The sequence below is a fragment of the Echeneis naucrates genome, chromosome 1, assembly GCF_900963305.1.
Source record: "Echeneis naucrates chromosome 1, fEcheNa1.1, whole genome shotgun sequence".
Lineage (NCBI taxonomy): Eukaryota > Metazoa > Chordata > Actinopteri > Carangiformes > Echeneidae > Echeneis > Echeneis naucrates.
This window is the reverse complement of record NC_042511.1, coordinates 5,198,195-5,215,322: the sequence shown is the minus strand read 5'-3', so window position 1 is coordinate 5,215,322 and position 17,128 is coordinate 5,198,195. Positions and strand designations below refer to the sequence as shown.

Genomic DNA, 17,128 nt, shown 5'->3' with positions numbered 1-17,128 from the left:
TGAAGATGAGCAATTCATAAAAGAGTAAAAAGTGTGACAACCATCTCCACTCTCCCCTACTTTATTTATCCCACATATTGGAAATGTGTTGTTACAGCAGCGACCACAGGTATAGAAAAATACAAGAATAGAAACAAGGATTAGAAGTACATGAAATATATAAAGTGGCAGTGATAATGATAAAGTGACGATAAGATACACTTTCAAGTAGTGGAAAAAATGTAATGTAAATGCAAAAGTCCATACTGCAGATTTTATTGCAGCAATAGAGAGATGTTATATAATCTGATAAGCTGCTGGAATGAATGACCTGCAGTTGCGCTCCTTCTTGCATTGCGAGCTCACTTGAGCTCATTGCCTTTTTACTTCCTGAACAAGGAGCTTGGCTCACATCATGGTGTCGGCGTAGGTACTGAGTGAGTAAATGAAACAGTTTTCCTTAGTTGATTTGACGTTACAATATTGATTGACTGAATATTTCTGTGGATGTTTATATATATCTTAATTTGTATTTGTCAAATCAAATGCATTTATGTTGCAACATATCATAATGGAGTGAATTTAAAGCACCTTACATAGAGCTGGTCTAGACATTTAAATATTTAAATAGACCCAACTAACCCTTCCATGAGATAGCACTTGATGACAGTGGAGGGAAAAACTTCCTTTTGGAGGCAGAAACCTCAGACAGAAGTCGACTGGATATGGAAGAAAGGAGCGAGAGACCAAGGCACAGTGAAAAAGGGGAGAGACAGAGGGTGGGAGTAAAAGAGTAAAAAGGGAATGAGAATGAGAGCAGGAGGGGACAAAATGCAATAAAAATACACACAAAACATAAAGATGTGAGGAGGGATTGAACTTCAGTACTATTAAATGCACATCAGTAAATAAAAGCAGTAGCTGAAAATCAGCTTTTTTAGCAGAAGTAGTTATGATTTGGAAATGATTAATAGTGTGTAATGATAAAATGGTAGCTATTGCTGCAGCAGGTACTGAGCAGGAACATGGAGCAGAGAGGACAGGAGGGATGAAACACGGACTACAGAGAGACAAAGCATGTAATGGTGGTGTATAGAGAAATGGGGGGCTGCTCAGTGCATCCCCCAGCAAGTATGTAGCAGCATAACTAAATAGTAATCAAAGTTTAACTTTTAATAGGCTTTGTTGAAGTGGAAGGCTTAATTTTGAAAGCTGTGAAAGAGTCAGTAATCAATCAATCATAACATACTCATGTCTGCTGGCCTGCAGTGCATGAAGGCTGTCTGAAGCACGGAGGGATTCAGACAGCAAGCATCAAATCCTGGGTGCAGTGTGAAGCCCTGCACTTGCTGCGGTCCGTCGTGTGTGTAATTGTACACGTTTAACGTTTCTTTCAAAACTGAGACAGGGATATATTGTTTTCCTATTGCCCAGTTTCTCCCTCTGCCTACGTCACTTCCACTTTAGCTTTTTCGCATGCGAAAGTAAAATCTTCTCACAGAAACGACTCTAAAAGCCTAATGAATGTATTTATCGATATATTTTGAAAAAAAAAAAAAAAACAACAAAAAAACAGTTCCTTTATTATTTTTCCAAACATTGATTCAAAGTGGTCTTTAACCCTTAAATATGCCCTTTAAACTCTTGTTAAAGAGCTGATTGTCTGCTGAAAAACTCACTCTCCTATAAAACAGCATGCACAGTCAATTAGGCTACAGAAACTGTAATCAATGGCTTGAGCAGGAACTTGCTCCAGCTCCCTTTCCACCTTCGAAGGACAAATCCTGTAGTTAACGGATGGACACCGATTAATGACTTTTTCAAGCTGTTAATAACAAGATCTGGGTTGCCAGGTTATGGAAAATCCTTGGAACTGGGCACGCAGTTGTGGTCTTATAAACCCGAGCACAGATTTTCTAGCTGCAGGACATCTGGCCCAAACAAACCCCATCGACAAACTGATCATGAACATTCACAACTATATTCTGAAGGAACAGGTTCTGAACACCGACTGGCTCTGTTACTGTGTGCAAGTGCATCTACAAAAAGACATGTTGAGGTGAAGAAGTCACTCTTATGTGCTGGTGGTGACATTTTGGTTAGCCATGAAAAGTGGCGAGGGCTTCACAATCTAATAATCCATCGGGTCTGCAGGTGCAAGTGTCGCTAAGATAGAGATATTTATATAAGCTATTTTCTGCTGTTGTCATTCACTGGTCCGTCTGGTTCGGTCCAGCCTGGTCCTGGTCTGGACGGATGTTGTCCAAAAGGGACGCGGGCCGGATCAACACCGTCACCTGCTGTCGGGGTTTCCCTTACATCAGCTGACCGCAGGGCCCCACCATTACCCCGCCGTACGGGGGGCCGGCGGACGGAAGACTACCGCCGATCAAATAATTTTGTCTCAGAAAACACGGATTGACAGTAAATATGTAAAATGTGAGAATGATGAGTTAATTCCTGCTCCCCGCTGCTGTTTTGGATTCATTTTTGTTTTAACCGAACACCCCCGCAAACCCCCGAACGTGGATGATTCCTAAGATGGCGGTGGTTGCTGTCAGTGTGGAGTGAAACTTTCTGTTTTAAAGCGAATATTTGGCCATTTTCCACCCGGCTGGGTCGATCTCGTCCGTGTGTTCGGTACTGTAAGACCCATCGGGACACAGGGGAGTGTGGTGGCGGTGCTTAGGCCCGAGCAGCGTCCGTCTGGGCTTCGGTTTGGATCGGCAAACCGCTGGGCTCCTCTCGAAGTTGGCGGCGGCCGAGTGCCCGACATTGCGATCGTTCCGACCATTCTTGACTGCTCCTGTCACCGGATCTCTCAACGCGGAACCGTCGGGGGAGAGCGGACGTCACCAACCAACCAACCAACTGACTAACTAACTAACTAACTAACTAGCTCGCTCGCTTTGCTAATCGAGTCGCCGATCCGAGCGAGGGGCAGGTCGGAGATCCGGAGGCCGTGTCACGTCAGCTGTGAGTGGAAACAGAAGTGGTGTTGGATGTCACCACGGCGCGGTGTCAGGCGGGATTTGATTTGCTAGCATCGTGTAAGTGGCAGCTCGTCTCCAGCCTCTGCCCCGCTCAGTAACAGCCGGGCCGGCTCCGTGGCTCGAGGAGCCCCGTGGAGGAGCTCAGCTCCACCGGGCTCCACGTAACATGCTAGCTAGCTGTTTGGCCTGTCAACTGTCCAGATGTTTTGTTAACACATGTGTTGATGTATTTATTTATATATATTTAAAGAAAAAAAAAATACCAAAGCAAACAAACAACTGGCCAAATTCACAGTGGAAGTTAGTGAAGAGGCAGCTGTAGCTGACGGGGCTTGTTTTGACAACAATGGTGTGATAATTCACTGGCCATTGAACCGGGAGGGGGGGGCTGGGTAGGCCTCAGTTTACAAACTGTTTTTAACTTTTATTTTCTGTTTCGTCTCCCTTCGTGACAAACAGCTATCAGCAAATCAAATGGAAAAGCTGCAGGACCTGAGCCAATTGGAGCTGCAGGAGCTCCTGGACAACGCCGACAGGGTGGAGTCTATGGCACTGGAGTCTGATGAGGTAAAATGATGCTTCACTTTCCACTTGACTTCCATTTTCCAGCCTGGCCGGAACAGAAACCAGACTGCCTAATGAAAGACCTCAGTGAGAAGGCGGGATTTAATTTACATTTCCTGGGCCTTTCAATGTGACTAAAGTCACACCACACAAACCGCAACCTACTCAAATTGCCATATTGATGATTAAAACTCCAGACTGGCGTTTTGTGTCACTGCAGCCATTTTCCCCAGTGTTCACATGAACCGTTATCATTCTACACAAAGACATTTTTTCCCACCTCTTTATGTTCATCCACACAAAAGCGTGTGAGGCAGAATTTTTGGGAGGGATGAGTAATCCAACTCTGTATAGTCATAGTGTCTGGGATAAATCCTGCATTTTTTTGATCTTGGAGTGAGGACAAATTGGTCTGAGCTTATTGTAGTGACACACACATGGACAAAAAGACAAGATATTTAGAGCGTTAGAGCCTTTAGAGCTGATTTTTCATCATTACTGCTCAAAAGAATGAGAAGACCTAGAACTAGATCTAGGACAACCCAAACACACGAGGACATTTCTGCGCTCGTTTTTTTGGTTTTTCTGCTTTACAGTGTTTTAATGTAGAAAGTAAGGAAAATTCAATTTGTTTTTAGTTTATCCTTGTTTTTTTAAGCTACTGATACCATATTCAGTGAACAGAGTATAGCAGCAGTCCCCAACACCCGGGCCGTGGGTCTTTTGAACCAGGCCGCACAAAAAGAATAAATAACGTACGTTATTTATGTTTTATTTAATATCTGAATCTGAACTATGTTTTATTTTGAAAAATGACTGGATTCTCTCCATTACATCTGTCTATGACTCACTCTTGATGCATGTTAAGACGCTTGTCTCGGTCACATGATACATTACCACTAAAATTAAACCCGCAAGCTAGCAAAATGATTAAAAAGGGACAGTTTCTTTGTGAAGGGGAAAAGGCCCAGTGAGGAGACAGAAGAAGAGCCTGCGACTTTCCATGAAAAAGAAAGCTGCATTTAGTTCGGGGTTAGGGGGCAGAGAGGATGTTACTCGTTATGTTGTTGGTGCAATGTTATGAGGACGCTACTAATAAAGTTGCATACGAGTGCACAGTGGATTCACGTTTATTATGAAATTTAGAAAGTAGCACAGTTATTTTGCTGATCGTATCATTTTATTTTGTTGCATTTATCCGCCACACTTTAAAGGCCGGTCCGTGGAAATATTCTCTGACATTAAACCAGTCCGTGGTGCAAAAAAGGTTGGGGACCGCTGGTGTATAGTATACGTTTTAATGAAGATTAACTTAGGCTACACACTATTTCCACATCAGAGCAGCTACATTTTTTTATAAAGGTGAAATGTGGCACAACAATGTCTGCATTCTTTGCGCCGTTTTTTTTTTTTTTTTAATGCTTAAGTGACACCTCATATTTGTAAATATATTTGTTTGATAAAAGGCTCAACAAACATGAGTTTATTTTATTTTCTCAGTAAAATTTAAATGGGATGGCAGAGGAAAAAAATGACTTTTTCCAACTGAAATCACATTTCCCATGGCAATTGCAATGTGTTTGTTCTTGCATATGTGAAGTCCTAATATTAATTTATTTTCCAGATAATAAATAATAATAATACCATTGGCAACAACAATAATAATAATACTGATGGTGATGATGATACAGGCCATCATTATCATCATCATAACCTTTTAAAGCAGATACAAAGTACTCTGACACAGGAAAGGAAGACCAAAAATATGTCAGTATCATCGCAGTTACTCATGCACGCAGTTCATAGACAAAAGAACGACATTATAGTTTAATGCTGACTTACATAACCTGTGTCTTCTGTAAAAACCCCTGCACTCACCCTAAAGTCCAATCCCAACCCACTTAACTTCGCCTCCAAGCTGGAGACGTGTGTCTTTGTTTTCCCTGCACCCATGAATTACATTTCTGTCCTCTTTTAAAACTAGTAATGTAAAACTAACAATACTACTACTACTACTACTACTAATAATAATAATAATAATAATAATTATTATAATAATTAAAGCTGCAAGCAGCAATGAACGGCCCCTTGCACCCGTGTGTATGTTGGCGTGCCCTGGATTTACCCCCACCAAATCTTGTCAAAACTTAAAAAAATGTTTCCCATTTTGCGAGCCTCCACTACGTGCTGCTAGAGAATACCTACCAGTTCAACATCATTTTGTTGTTGGAGAAAATACCTTGAATATATCATGTAAATTGGTCGATGTTTGCAATATGATATTCAGAGTCAATATTGACACACAGACCTGTTCAGGGCTGGAGTCTTATCGTGTTTGCAAAAATTTTGGGAATATTGGACTTTATATGCTGGAGTTAGAGGGGCTTAGCATTGACCGTGACTGCTATGTGGCACAAGAGAATGCCCACCAATTATATTTACTGTTGTAGCGTATAGTATGGAGAACACACACTTTAAATAACGTAATTTGAATGGTATTTGTGTTTTTGGGCTGACTTCCTGTGCCCAGTAGGTGGTGCTGTGAGTCTGACTCAGTATTGACACAGATGCTTTTAGAGTGGCACTCTGATCGTGTGTCTAAAATTTTGGAACGATTGGACTTACTTTTGAATGCAGAAACCTGGCGAAACATCAAAAACTTGCTATGCCCAGAAGGTACAAGAGACAAAAAAGATTTTGATAACTTTTCATCCTCAAGGTGTCAAGATGTTCCTGAGTGAATGCGATGCTATTTGGAACAGAACTGTAGGAGGAGTTTGTTCAAGTACAAGTCATGGAAATTGGCAAAATTGGACAAAATATAGTAGTCAAAGCAAAATGGCTGACTTCCTGTTGGACTTAAGGTCCAGTGGGTCCATGAGAGTTTTCTTGTGCATCTCATCATGATGCATATGAGTACCAATTTTTATTCTTGTACGTCAATCTTCAACAGAGAGCTCAGTTTTCTTGTTTTTTGTTTTTTTTTTTTTGTGGGGGAACTGTTGAGCCATATTTTAATGTGAATTTCTTTGAAATTTCTTTAAGTTCTGATGCACTGTACATTTACATGAGCTTTGGCGTATGTTGAAGCCCCCAAGAGGGTGAAACTTTTTGTGCCATAATAATAATGTATTTTATTTATATAGTGCTTTTCAACAGAAATCATAAAATAGACAAATAGTGCAAAGGTACGGATAGGTAAAAGTGGTTAAATACAAAAGTCTTGTGCAGTAAGAATAACATAAATGGCATAACATTTAGAATTGCAGACAGATAGTCAGTATAGACGGGATGAATGTTGGAGTTAAAAATTAAATACAAACGGAACAGGTTTGCTTTGATGAGGTCAGTGCAGTCACAAATGTTCCAAAGGGTGGGGACAGCAACAGAGAAAGCTCTGTTCCCCTAGGTGTGGTGCTTGGTCTTAGGGATAATAAAGAGGGTGTTGGAGCTCTCCAAGAGGTTGTGACGGGGGGGGGGGGGGTTTGAATGGATCTGGTGTCTAATATCTGAGAGACAGTTTCAGCGGTGCTGGATTAGGTGGAGATGTAGACTAGATGTGGAAGCGGAGGCCGTGATGACGGACGATCTGAAAAGAGGACCAAGCATCGAACCCTTGGGGACACCTCGTGACAGGGCGGCAGTTGAGGAGGATCAGATGTTGATAAAAATGAATGGTTTTCTGTCAGTGAGATACGATTCTAGTCTGGTGAGGGCATCACCTCGCCAGTTTCAGTGATGGAGGAACAGTGGAAGGAGTTGATAATTGGGGAGATGGGAGGAGGATGGGACGGGATCTAACATGCAGGTGGAAGATTTCATAGTTGATATGATTTTTAGACAGATCAGCTGGGAAGATGGGTGAAAATCTTGAGAGTGGCAAGTTGATAAATTGAGCATGGGCGAGGGAGGATGAATGGGTGACAGGGTGGTGGATAAAGAACTGTAGATGTTAACAATTTTGGATTCGAAGAAAAAGAAGAAAGAATAAATTTTTTCAGTGGTGAATGAGTCTGAAATGTTGTTGCTGCAATAGAGAAGTTTATTGGTGGTGGAAAAGAGAGCCCTTTGGTTATTGGAGCCAGTGTTGAGGTTTGAGAGGCTAAGGCTAACCTAGGCTTTGAGAGGGTTATTGAGGTCTTCAGATAGTGGGGGAGTGGATGAAGCCAGGATAAGCTGAGACATCTTGTGGTAAAATGGATTTAAGGTTTCTGAAGTATATTGTATGTTTTTCCTTGGGGGACAGGATGGGGAGGTGGATGTCCATGATAATAGCCAGGTGGTTAGAGATGTGGAGGTTGATACTGGAGAGTTGTTCTTGAGAGTTAATCTTGATGAACGTCAATCAGGCTTCCGACCTCACCACCGCACTGAAACAGTACTGGTCAAAGTGTTAAATAATATAAGGCTCATTACTGATTCTGAGTCCTGGTTTTATTAGATCTCAGTGCTGCATTTGTCGCTGTAGAACAGAATCCTGCTGCAAAAGTTGGGAAATTGAGTTGGACTTTCTGGAGTTTCTGAACCTTAATTGGTTCAGATCTTATTTTGAATGCCGCAGTTATTTTGTTAGGATTGGCAGCTATGAATCTGAACGCGTGGCTATGACTTGTGGAATCCCACAGGGGTCAGTCCTTGGACTCCCTCTCGAATGTTGCAGAACTTTAATATCATTTATCACAGTTATGCAGATGACACAATTTTATCTGCCTCTGTCACCAGATGACTGCAGCCCATTAGACCTAGATGTAATAAGCAATTGGATGGGCCAGAATTTTCTTCAATTGAATAAGGATGTTCTGTTTGGCAACAAAGAGAAGAGAGGCAGCATTAATAAATATCTTGAGTCTCGATCTCCAAAAGCCACAGACCAAGTTTGTCTCCTTGATGTGTTAAGTGACTCATATCTGACTTTGAACAGCCACATAAAAGGTGTCATCAAGACAGCTTTTTGCCAACTCAAAAACATCAATTAAAAGAATTAAAAGTTTTGTCACCCAAAAAGATCAGGTGAAGCTCATCCAGGCGTTCATCTCCAGTCTCAAATAATGTAATGGCCTTCTGACCGGACTCACCTAAAGGAGCATTAAACAGCTGCAGCTCATACAGAACGCAATAAAAAATAAAATAAATAAATAAATTAGCCGCATTGTTGTTTAAGCCGCAGGGTTGAAAGTGTATGCAAAAAGTAGCGGCTTACAGTCAAGAAATTACGGTACATAAAGCGCATGGAGTTGCCTTTGCGTATGAAATCCACTATATAAATAAACTTGCCTTTCTCAAATCATTTAGCCCTACTGTGGGGCCACATGTCTCATCTAGTCCTTTATTAAGGTCAGCTAAAATTTTTCAGTGGTTCCAGGTTATAGAGGGGGGATGGGTAGTTGGATGCAGGTTTAGTGATGTGCTAAAAGTATGTATAAACATAAAAAATAAATAAATAAATCTCTTTTTTTGCTGAACAAACAACATCCAAGAGAGCCTAACAAGCAGAGTAAACAAATCTAAATTTGCATGAACAAAGGTTAACAGTACTTTTTTTGTGCTAGGTTTGTCCAGTCAACATTACCCAGTTCTTGGACAAGCAACTGTTCTTCCGTATGCTTTGTCCAAGTCCAGAGTCCAAAGCTGAAGGTTTGATGGCTGAGTAACTTCTAAATTCCTTGAGGTGGTAGCGTTGCTGGTGTTGCTGTTAAGTTAGCAGTTGATGCTGACTTGAGGCTTGTTGTTTCCAAAAAACAGCTATGAGTTATGAAAGAGTTCGGATCCAAGCCAGGATAACAAGAGAGGATACACAAGAGGCCTCAGAGGAACCAAGTCAATACAGGATCGAGTGCTGAGAATGGGCTCAGGGCCATGATGTTAGAAGAAAGAGAGTAGGAACAAGCAGTTTTTGTAGACCTGGGTCACATGTCATACGGTGACCAATAGCAGCTGGATTTGCATCTTGTTGCAAGTCTTCCAACATAGGTGCAAATTGGGGATCCATTGAACTCAGACCCCAATAATGCTCACCTTTTCACTTCGTTCATGGAACAAAGGAGCATGTTGTTCCTTTCTTGAATGGGCTATGACTCAACATGTGTCATCAGTAAACAACACTGGCGTTGATGCCTGTGACACCCTGCAAATATAAACGAGATAAATATGTTAGGTCCCAACACTGAGCCTTGTTAGATACCGCAAACAATGTCCCATCATGAATAAACCACCCAGGTTCACAAACTGCTGTGTCCTTTGTAGAAGGCTTTTGATCCAATCTACCACAATACCTCAGATACTGTATAGTTCCTGGCTTTAATTATTAATATTTCATGGCTGATTGTCAAAAGCTTTTTTAAAATATCGATAAATATTCTAATTTCATACTCCTTTTTCCCGATCGTGTTTGTGATTTCTTTGATTGCACCTACCTGAAAGCATATTGACCATCAGAGAGTAACTGATGCCTTGCTGTGAATGTATCTGGTCTATTATTGAAAGGTTTTTCTCGTATTTTGGAAAATTGAGGAAACAAGGAGATAGTTGTTGGTGAAATGATGCCCGTTCTGAGTTTTGTACAGCAGGCCACTCTGGCAGTTTTCATTTTGTTTGGAACGAAACATGTTTGAAATGAAAAATTACAAATACGTGTAAGCAGTCTTGAAATCCTTTCACTGATTTATTTCACTGGCAGCAGAGCGGCATAGTGTTTAACACTGTTGCTTCACAACAAGACGGTTGCGGGTTCGGTTCCCGCGCATGGTCTCTCTGTGCCTGCAAGTTTTCTCCCACCGTCCAAAGACATCCATGTTTAGGTTAACTGGTGACTCAAAATTACCTGTAGGTGTGAGTGGTTGTTCATCTGTCTGTCTCTGCATGTTGGACTGACAACCTGTCCAGCTGGGATTAGCTCCCGCACCCCCCACACGACCCAGAAATAAATAACCGTAGAAAATGCATGAAAAATTTCTTTCACTACAGTCAATGTTATTATCATCAGTTGACCTTTCTGATTTTACATTTTTTTAGCATTGGCCGGTATTTCTTTCTCTTGAATGAATAGGAGACAAAGGGCAGAAGGCTGTAAGAGAGGCAAGAGACAAAGACAGAGGTTTCTGTCAAGATTTGAGTCAGAGTTAATTAACACTGACAAATAAAAGAAGATGCAGAAGCCAGCATTTAAGAACTCATAACAAAACTGTCTAATCATAGAATACACAAAATACTCAGCCTGACCAAAATTTGATATCTGCTCTGCAACAAGTCTGACCAATAATCCCTGGTGATGGTGATACAGATCCAGAATATCCAGTTGGAGAGAGAGATGGCCTTGGCATCCAATCGTAGCCTGGCTGAGCAGAACCTGGACATGAAGCCTCGTCTGGAGTCACAGAAGGAGGCACTGGTGGAAAGATACTCTCAACTGGAGGCCGTCAGAGAGACCTACAGGCAGCACTGCTTCGTGAGAGGTGAGGGAGTTGTGTGGGCATCACAGCAGACTGTTATTATTACACAGTGAAAAACAAGACGACATCATCGGTAGGAGAAAATAACGAGCGAGGAGTGAGTTATTAAGTAGACAGGAAATCTTTCTGTGTGTAGACTGGAGCTTCATTTCAATGGTCAACTTCACTGTAAATACACTTACACCTGCATTGATGCTGTAACAGGAAGTAGCCTGTGACTGTTTTCTCTTGCAGGGACAGCTCATCTAATATTGTTGTTGAAGGAAACACAGGAGCAGCTGAAAAAATCAGGGCTAAGGATTAATCATGGAAAAGTTTTAAGTGAAATGGGAAAATTTCTAATTCTAGGTGAATCCCATGTAGAGTCAAATCTTTCAACCCTTCTTTGATTAAATTTGGTTGATTATAGCTGATGAAAATAAAAAATACAGTGTCTGTGAATATCTAAATATTTCACTTTGGCTAAATGGCCATTCATACAGTTTAAATACCAGCTATGTCTGGTGTGACTTTTCCATGATAATCATATGTTTATGAGATGCAATTGCACAGGCTCACTTCAATATGTTTATCACAGCTTGTTATTGTTTATTGATAATTGAAAGTATTTTCTGACTGATGTTCCATGGAAAGAATCACAGCTGTCACCATATGAGATCATTGTCGACAAAACAATTGAAGAGAACAGCAAAATCAGGAAATCAACATATGAAGTTGAAGTAAATCAGAGGGTGCTGTCAGTCGGTGGTCACTTCATGTTTTCAGTTGGCGGCACGAGGATCATGACTTCACAGCCATTTTACTTCTTTAACTTTTTTTACTTTTTATATACAGTAAATATCAGCAGTCTGTCACAGCTCTGAACAATCGATTGGCGTAACAGAAGAGAGCTGATCACTGAGTCTGGGCCAACCTCTGTTCTAGCACCTTCTGGGAAGGGATGCTTCACTCTGCTGCTCCTAAGTATTTACATTAAATGTCTGAAAAAGGTTTAATACCTGCTCTAAAATTAAACCATCAGTCAATATCAAAGTGTACTTTGCCTCATTATCCAGCAGGGAGAGTTCCTGAAATTCACTATTAACTATCAACTTCACTATTAACTGGACTGGCTGATCTGTTGACTCATTGTCACAACCATCCAGACGTTGAGCTCACGCTACTTCCTGTTTGTCACCTGGTGTAACAGTTTATTAGTATTATTATTGCTTCAGACTGCAGCGTCAGCACAGCTCTTCACCTTCCTTTAGGTTGTGACACAAAAAATGTATCATATCAACCATCGTCTTTGTCAACATAACCTTATGTCAGATGGGACTATCTGAACCAAAGGTCTCAAGGTGGGAAACTGGATATCGACTGACTGGTTCAGGAGTAATGACACTGGTCTCAGCACTTTCCTCTCTTTCTCCCCTCAGATGGAATTGAGGGTCAGGTGTCTCCGGAGGCCTTATTCTCCAGACTACAGGCAGAGGGCAGCAAAACGGAAGCAGAGTCAGAGGTGAGTTCAGCAGGATCATCTTGTCATTTCACCACTTTGATAACTGTGCCCAGAATACAATCAGCTGAGGTCAAAAAGCTGACACTAGGCTTTAAACCAACGACACCACGGTTGTACAACCTCATCAGCAACACCATGGTCACATGGCTTGTGTGTCCATTTTCAGGCTCTAGCTGATGAGTTTCTCGAGGGCTCCTTGTCACTTGACGCCTTCCTCGAGCATTTCCTCTCCCTGCGCTCCCTCGCTCACAAAAGAAGGGTCCGGATAGAGAAACTACAGGAAATCCTGCGACAGAGGAGTGAGGGCAATCCCAGTACCATGACATCATCTGCAGGCATCAGCCAGGATCCTGCTGCCAACCCTTCGCCATGGAATCAACAGACAACAACCGCAACGACAATAAATCAGCAGCAGCCAAACTCCAAACCTCCATCCTCCAATTACCAAAATGCCTCTCAGCCAGCCTCCTCATCTGCAGGGCTCCCCTCTGGCCTCCCTTACAGCCCATACCCAGTGACCCCACCAAACCCCTCTGCTGCAGTGGCATCAGCAGGCTCTGGCCCAGCCAATCCCTCATCGCAGTTCCCTCCCTACCCAAGTTCTGGCTCATCCTTCACCCCTGCAGGGAGCTACCCTAGCCCCCGGCCTGCGTTTGGGCCTCCGGCCGCAGGCGCCTGCCCTTACCCGACCCAGCCCTCCTTCCCTGCCCCACACCCAGGCTCTGCATTTGGCCAGTACACCCCCAGCCAGAGCGGCCCTGCGCCCTACCCCGCCTCCTACAGCTATGGTGGGTACAGCTACCCAGCCAGGCCCCCCTTTTCCAGTTCGTCACCAACGGGGAGACCCGTGTACAGACCAGGATATGGAGTTCCACAGCCGTACTCCTGAAGGGCCCACTGCTCCATGTTCTCAATTCTCCTCCCACCCCCTCTGATCCTCACTTTTTGTCCTTTTGTCTTTTTACCTTTTCTAACCTCCCTCTGTCCCTCTCCCAGATTCAAGAGGTGTCTCGCTTTACTTATCTTTGTTGCACTATTTCTCTCTTTCTCTAAATATCAGTCTATTGATCTTTCTCTCTTTTCCTTTCTCTATCTCTGTCAGACCCCAGCCCCTACCCCCACTAGTCTCAGGTTGTTGCCTTGTGTTTAAATGTTAAAACACTTGTTTCTGGTTCATACATCACTCTCTTCCATCTGACCATTGTCCCTCTTTTCCATTTCCAAGTGTGTGTTGCTATTTGGCAATCAGAAAAACCTTATGAACACACAAGTGCACACAAGAGTGCTGTCTGTCCAACCTCATCAGTGTCCAATAGCTGTCTGTGATTTCTCAGCAGGTGACACAGTGTGAGCTTGCAATCACCTGTGACTTCAGTGAGCAGTCACTTCACCAAAGACCACCACACTCTCTTTAGTTTCCTCCACTTTAATGTTGATGGAGCAGCTGTGTAAGGATGGGGTTGGTTGGGGGTGGGTTGGGGGTCGGTTGGGGTGGGGGGGTTACAGTTAGGTGACCTACTGTAGCTGATAAGCTAACTAATAAATTTAACATCAACAACTGGTGTTTCCTTCTCAGGATTGTTCATTTCTCAACAGAGAGAGACGGTCACTTGACTGAGGGGAGAGTTTACAGAGGGGTGGTCTGCAAACAGGAGGCTGCTGGTCAGAGGCCTGGTCAGTTGGGCCTGCAGATTTAAAACTGCTGTGGTTGACTCTTGGTACCATTGTCCCAGAGTCCCAAAGTCCCAGAGCTGTCATGCGGTCGCAGCACCTGAGGGCACGTTAGTCTGCAAGTGGGGCGCTAAGGCCGTACACCCATCTGTGCTGAACGGCTCCACACTGCATGTCTGTGGGGGGCGCCCCATACCTCACAGTCTTAAATCAGTAATTACTGCATTGGTCTTTAATGAAGCTCGGCTTCTGTTTATAGTGAATTAAAATTTGTACCTGCTCACAAAGGTTTGTCTCTGTTCCTTCAGCCAGGTCAGCACCCATGTTCACCTGACAACATATTGGCCTGATGGTCTAGGTGAGACCAGAGGTGGGACAGTTCCCTGGTGGACTGAACCATGACTGGATCAAGACAAATTAAAAATCAGACAGACATAGAGAGATGAGTCCTGTCGCAACAACCTGACCTCCATCCCTCCATTTTAAATTAACTGATGGCTCAAAGAAAAAAGTAACATTTCTGGATTAAGAGTCAGCGATTAATGTGAATCACTGAGATATAAAGGTGATCAGTTTCGTCATTAGTTTTGTCATCAATCAGTTCCGTCGGTGATAGGTTTGTATTATGGATCATGGTCATCAATGCTCAGCTTTGAACATCAATGGAGGGGGGCTGATATGTCAGCATAGTCAAACTGGGGGGGGGGGGGGGGGGGGGGGGGGTATGGGCACTTCATTCCCCATTTCCACCATCGGTCTGCAGCAGCCACAGTTAATCAAAGCGCTCCAGGGCCTGTACCATGAAGCTGGATTAACATGCCTGGGATATACAGCCAATGGGACCATGAAGAAGAGGCAAAGAGCTGCATGTTTCACAGTGCAGGACCAAACTATAATATCAAGAAAATATGAAGACTATATGAATCAATGATTCAAGCAAGAAGTAACACAGTTCCAGAAGCCACAAAGAATGCTGACTCTGTCAGTGTCTAAAAAACCTAATTAATTATACAATAAGCTCTCCAACACATCGGTTTTATTTTTATTGTTTTTTTCCATCACTTCTCATCCCTCACTCTGACAGTTTTATCCTCATTTAAATTCCAGCCCCAGTGGAGTGAAGTGGACTTGGGAGCAAGTCTGCTGACCTCCTCCGGAAACTCAAAAAAGTTAACTTGGTCACAAACTTCTATAGACCTGCTGAGGGTTAGGGTTAGGGTTAACCCTAACCCTAACCCTTAATGTGAGTACCATGGCAATGGTACTTCAATAGAAAGTAAACCACTTTAGTGAGATTGAAAACCCATGCTTAACCCCAAAGGTAGGTCCCTAAACTGGAATTCAGCTTCATGATACAGACCTGTGGTCCTTTAGGACCCCCTGAGTGAGGAGCCAGGTGTTTGTTTGCAAAGAACATCTGGGTCGGCTTTAATCGTCAGAAAAACGCATGTGCTCTTGTTGATAATTGGATGATTTGCATATCAATCACGTGCAATACACAAGCAGGTATGAGCTCCATCTCAGTCTCTCTGTCACACACACCTGGCTTTACCTTGACACATATAGGTGACTCCACCCACTTCCTGTCTGGCCTGAATGATGTGCGTTTGTTTTGAGGACCTGAGTGTCGCACACTGAGGGGGCAGGAACAACAGTGTCTGTTTTCGAAGAAGCACAAAGGAGAAACTATTAACCCAGAGTTTATCTGAACCAGAGTGAATTTCCATTCAGATGCTTTACCTGCTTAAAGATGATGATGATAATGATAAAAAAAAAAAAAAGATGAGGATGATGTTGACTGTATATTCGTAAAGAGCCTCTTTTGTTTTCTTTCTCATTTTGGTTTGCGAATAATTAAACTGAAGTTGATCTAAATGAAAACTGAGTCGTCACTTCCTCCCCTCAACAGAAATGACTGAACTTTGACTCCCTGTAGGTCCAACCTCAGGTCGACCACCAGGAGGCAGCAGCTCAACAAAATACACTCTGATGCTTCAGCTTCAATCAGCTGTCCACACTGAAGTAGTCTGACCTTACACAGAACTGTCGTTAAAGTTGTTTGGATTCCATGTTCACCTCGAACAGGTGTGGAGTGGAGTGTACCGGCACTGTCGAATAAAATCACATTTATTTCTACAGCACCAAAGTGAAGAGTCTTTACTTCAGCAGAAAGCAGCTCCAGACCAAAATCTGTATAGAATTATTTAGGGAGACACAACAAATCCCTCCATGAGTGAAAAACAGGGAGAAGGAGTGAGGAAGACGCAGAACTGGGTTCAGGTGCAGACGGTTGTTTTAAATACACTGTCTGTCTTAAATCATAACAACTTTGTCAACTTGCCCTAATGTGACTTAAACATATTTCGTGCAGTTCTAATCTTAACTTGAAGTTAACGTTAGGTTAATTTAAAGTCCATGAATTTCACGGTTTGTGTCTTTAAAAAACAAGATGGATGCCCTCGATATCCAGCATGCTTTGCTGTCCATATAGCACCTTTATGCAACATGTACATCTTTTGGGTTTCCCCAAACTTCACCACAATAGATCAAATATGATATGATATCTAATCATCACACAGTACAGTGTAAAGTATTTTCTGTCTACTTTTGGCCGATATTTCAACAATCATCAACCACATATGTTCTATGTGAGGTTTCCCAGCAGAGCTAAAACTTTTTTCGTATATTGTGTCTGTGTTCACATTTTTAAATTCAAATAAAGAACACATACGCTCTCTCAACACAACCAGCCGAAGCAGAGTCTGGTTCTGCCCGAGGTTTCTGCCTCTCAAAGGGAGTTTTTCCTTGACACCGCAGCCGAGTGCTTACTTTTGAAGGGATTTGTTGGGACTCATGAACAAATCCATAGAGTTCGGTGTAGACCTGCTCTTTACGTAAAGTGCTTTGATGTAATTCTGGTATGATTTGGCGCTATTTAAATAAATTTGAGATAAAAAAAAGCACACACCATG

The 17,128-nt window shown here is 42.6% G+C and overlaps 1 protein-coding gene across 2 annotated transcripts; it reads left to right on the top strand.

The window, feature by feature from the left end:
* Positions 1 to 2,346: 2,346 nt before the first annotated feature.
* On the top strand, positions 2,347 to 13,939 carry vps37c (VPS37C subunit of ESCRT-I). 2 transcript variants are annotated; one of them, XM_029503024.1, is made up of 5 exons: positions 2,347 to 2,955; positions 3,432 to 3,539; positions 10,816 to 10,987; positions 12,403 to 12,485; positions 12,652 to 13,939. In XM_029503024.1, exons 2-5 carry the CDS (start codon positions 3,447 to 3,449, stop codon positions 13,372 to 13,374), a joined length of 1,071 nt encoding a protein of 356 aa, XP_029358884.1. In that variant the 5' UTR covers positions 2,347 to 2,955; positions 3,432 to 3,446; the 3' UTR covers positions 13,375 to 13,939. The 2 variants fall into 2 exon arrangements, with proteins under 2 accessions (XP_029358884.1, XP_029358876.1); XM_029503016.1 differs by having other exon boundaries at positions 2,348 to 3,029.
* Positions 13,940 to 17,128: the final 3,189 nt, after the last annotated feature.

Bases quoted from the DNA above. Each gene is read 5' to 3' on its own strand.
- vps37c (XM_029503024.1), top strand. From the start codon at position 3,447: ATGGAAAAGCTGCAGGACCTGAGCCAATTGGAGCTGCAGGAGCTCCTG. The intron at 3,540-10,815 runs GTAAAATGATGC...ATGGTGATACAG, and splicing joins TGGCACTGGAGTCTGATGAG to ATCCAGAATATCCAGTTGGA. The intron at 12,486-12,651 runs GTGAGTTCAGCA...GTCCATTTTCAG, and splicing joins AAACGGAAGCAGAGTCAGAG to GCTCTAGCTGATGAGTTTCT.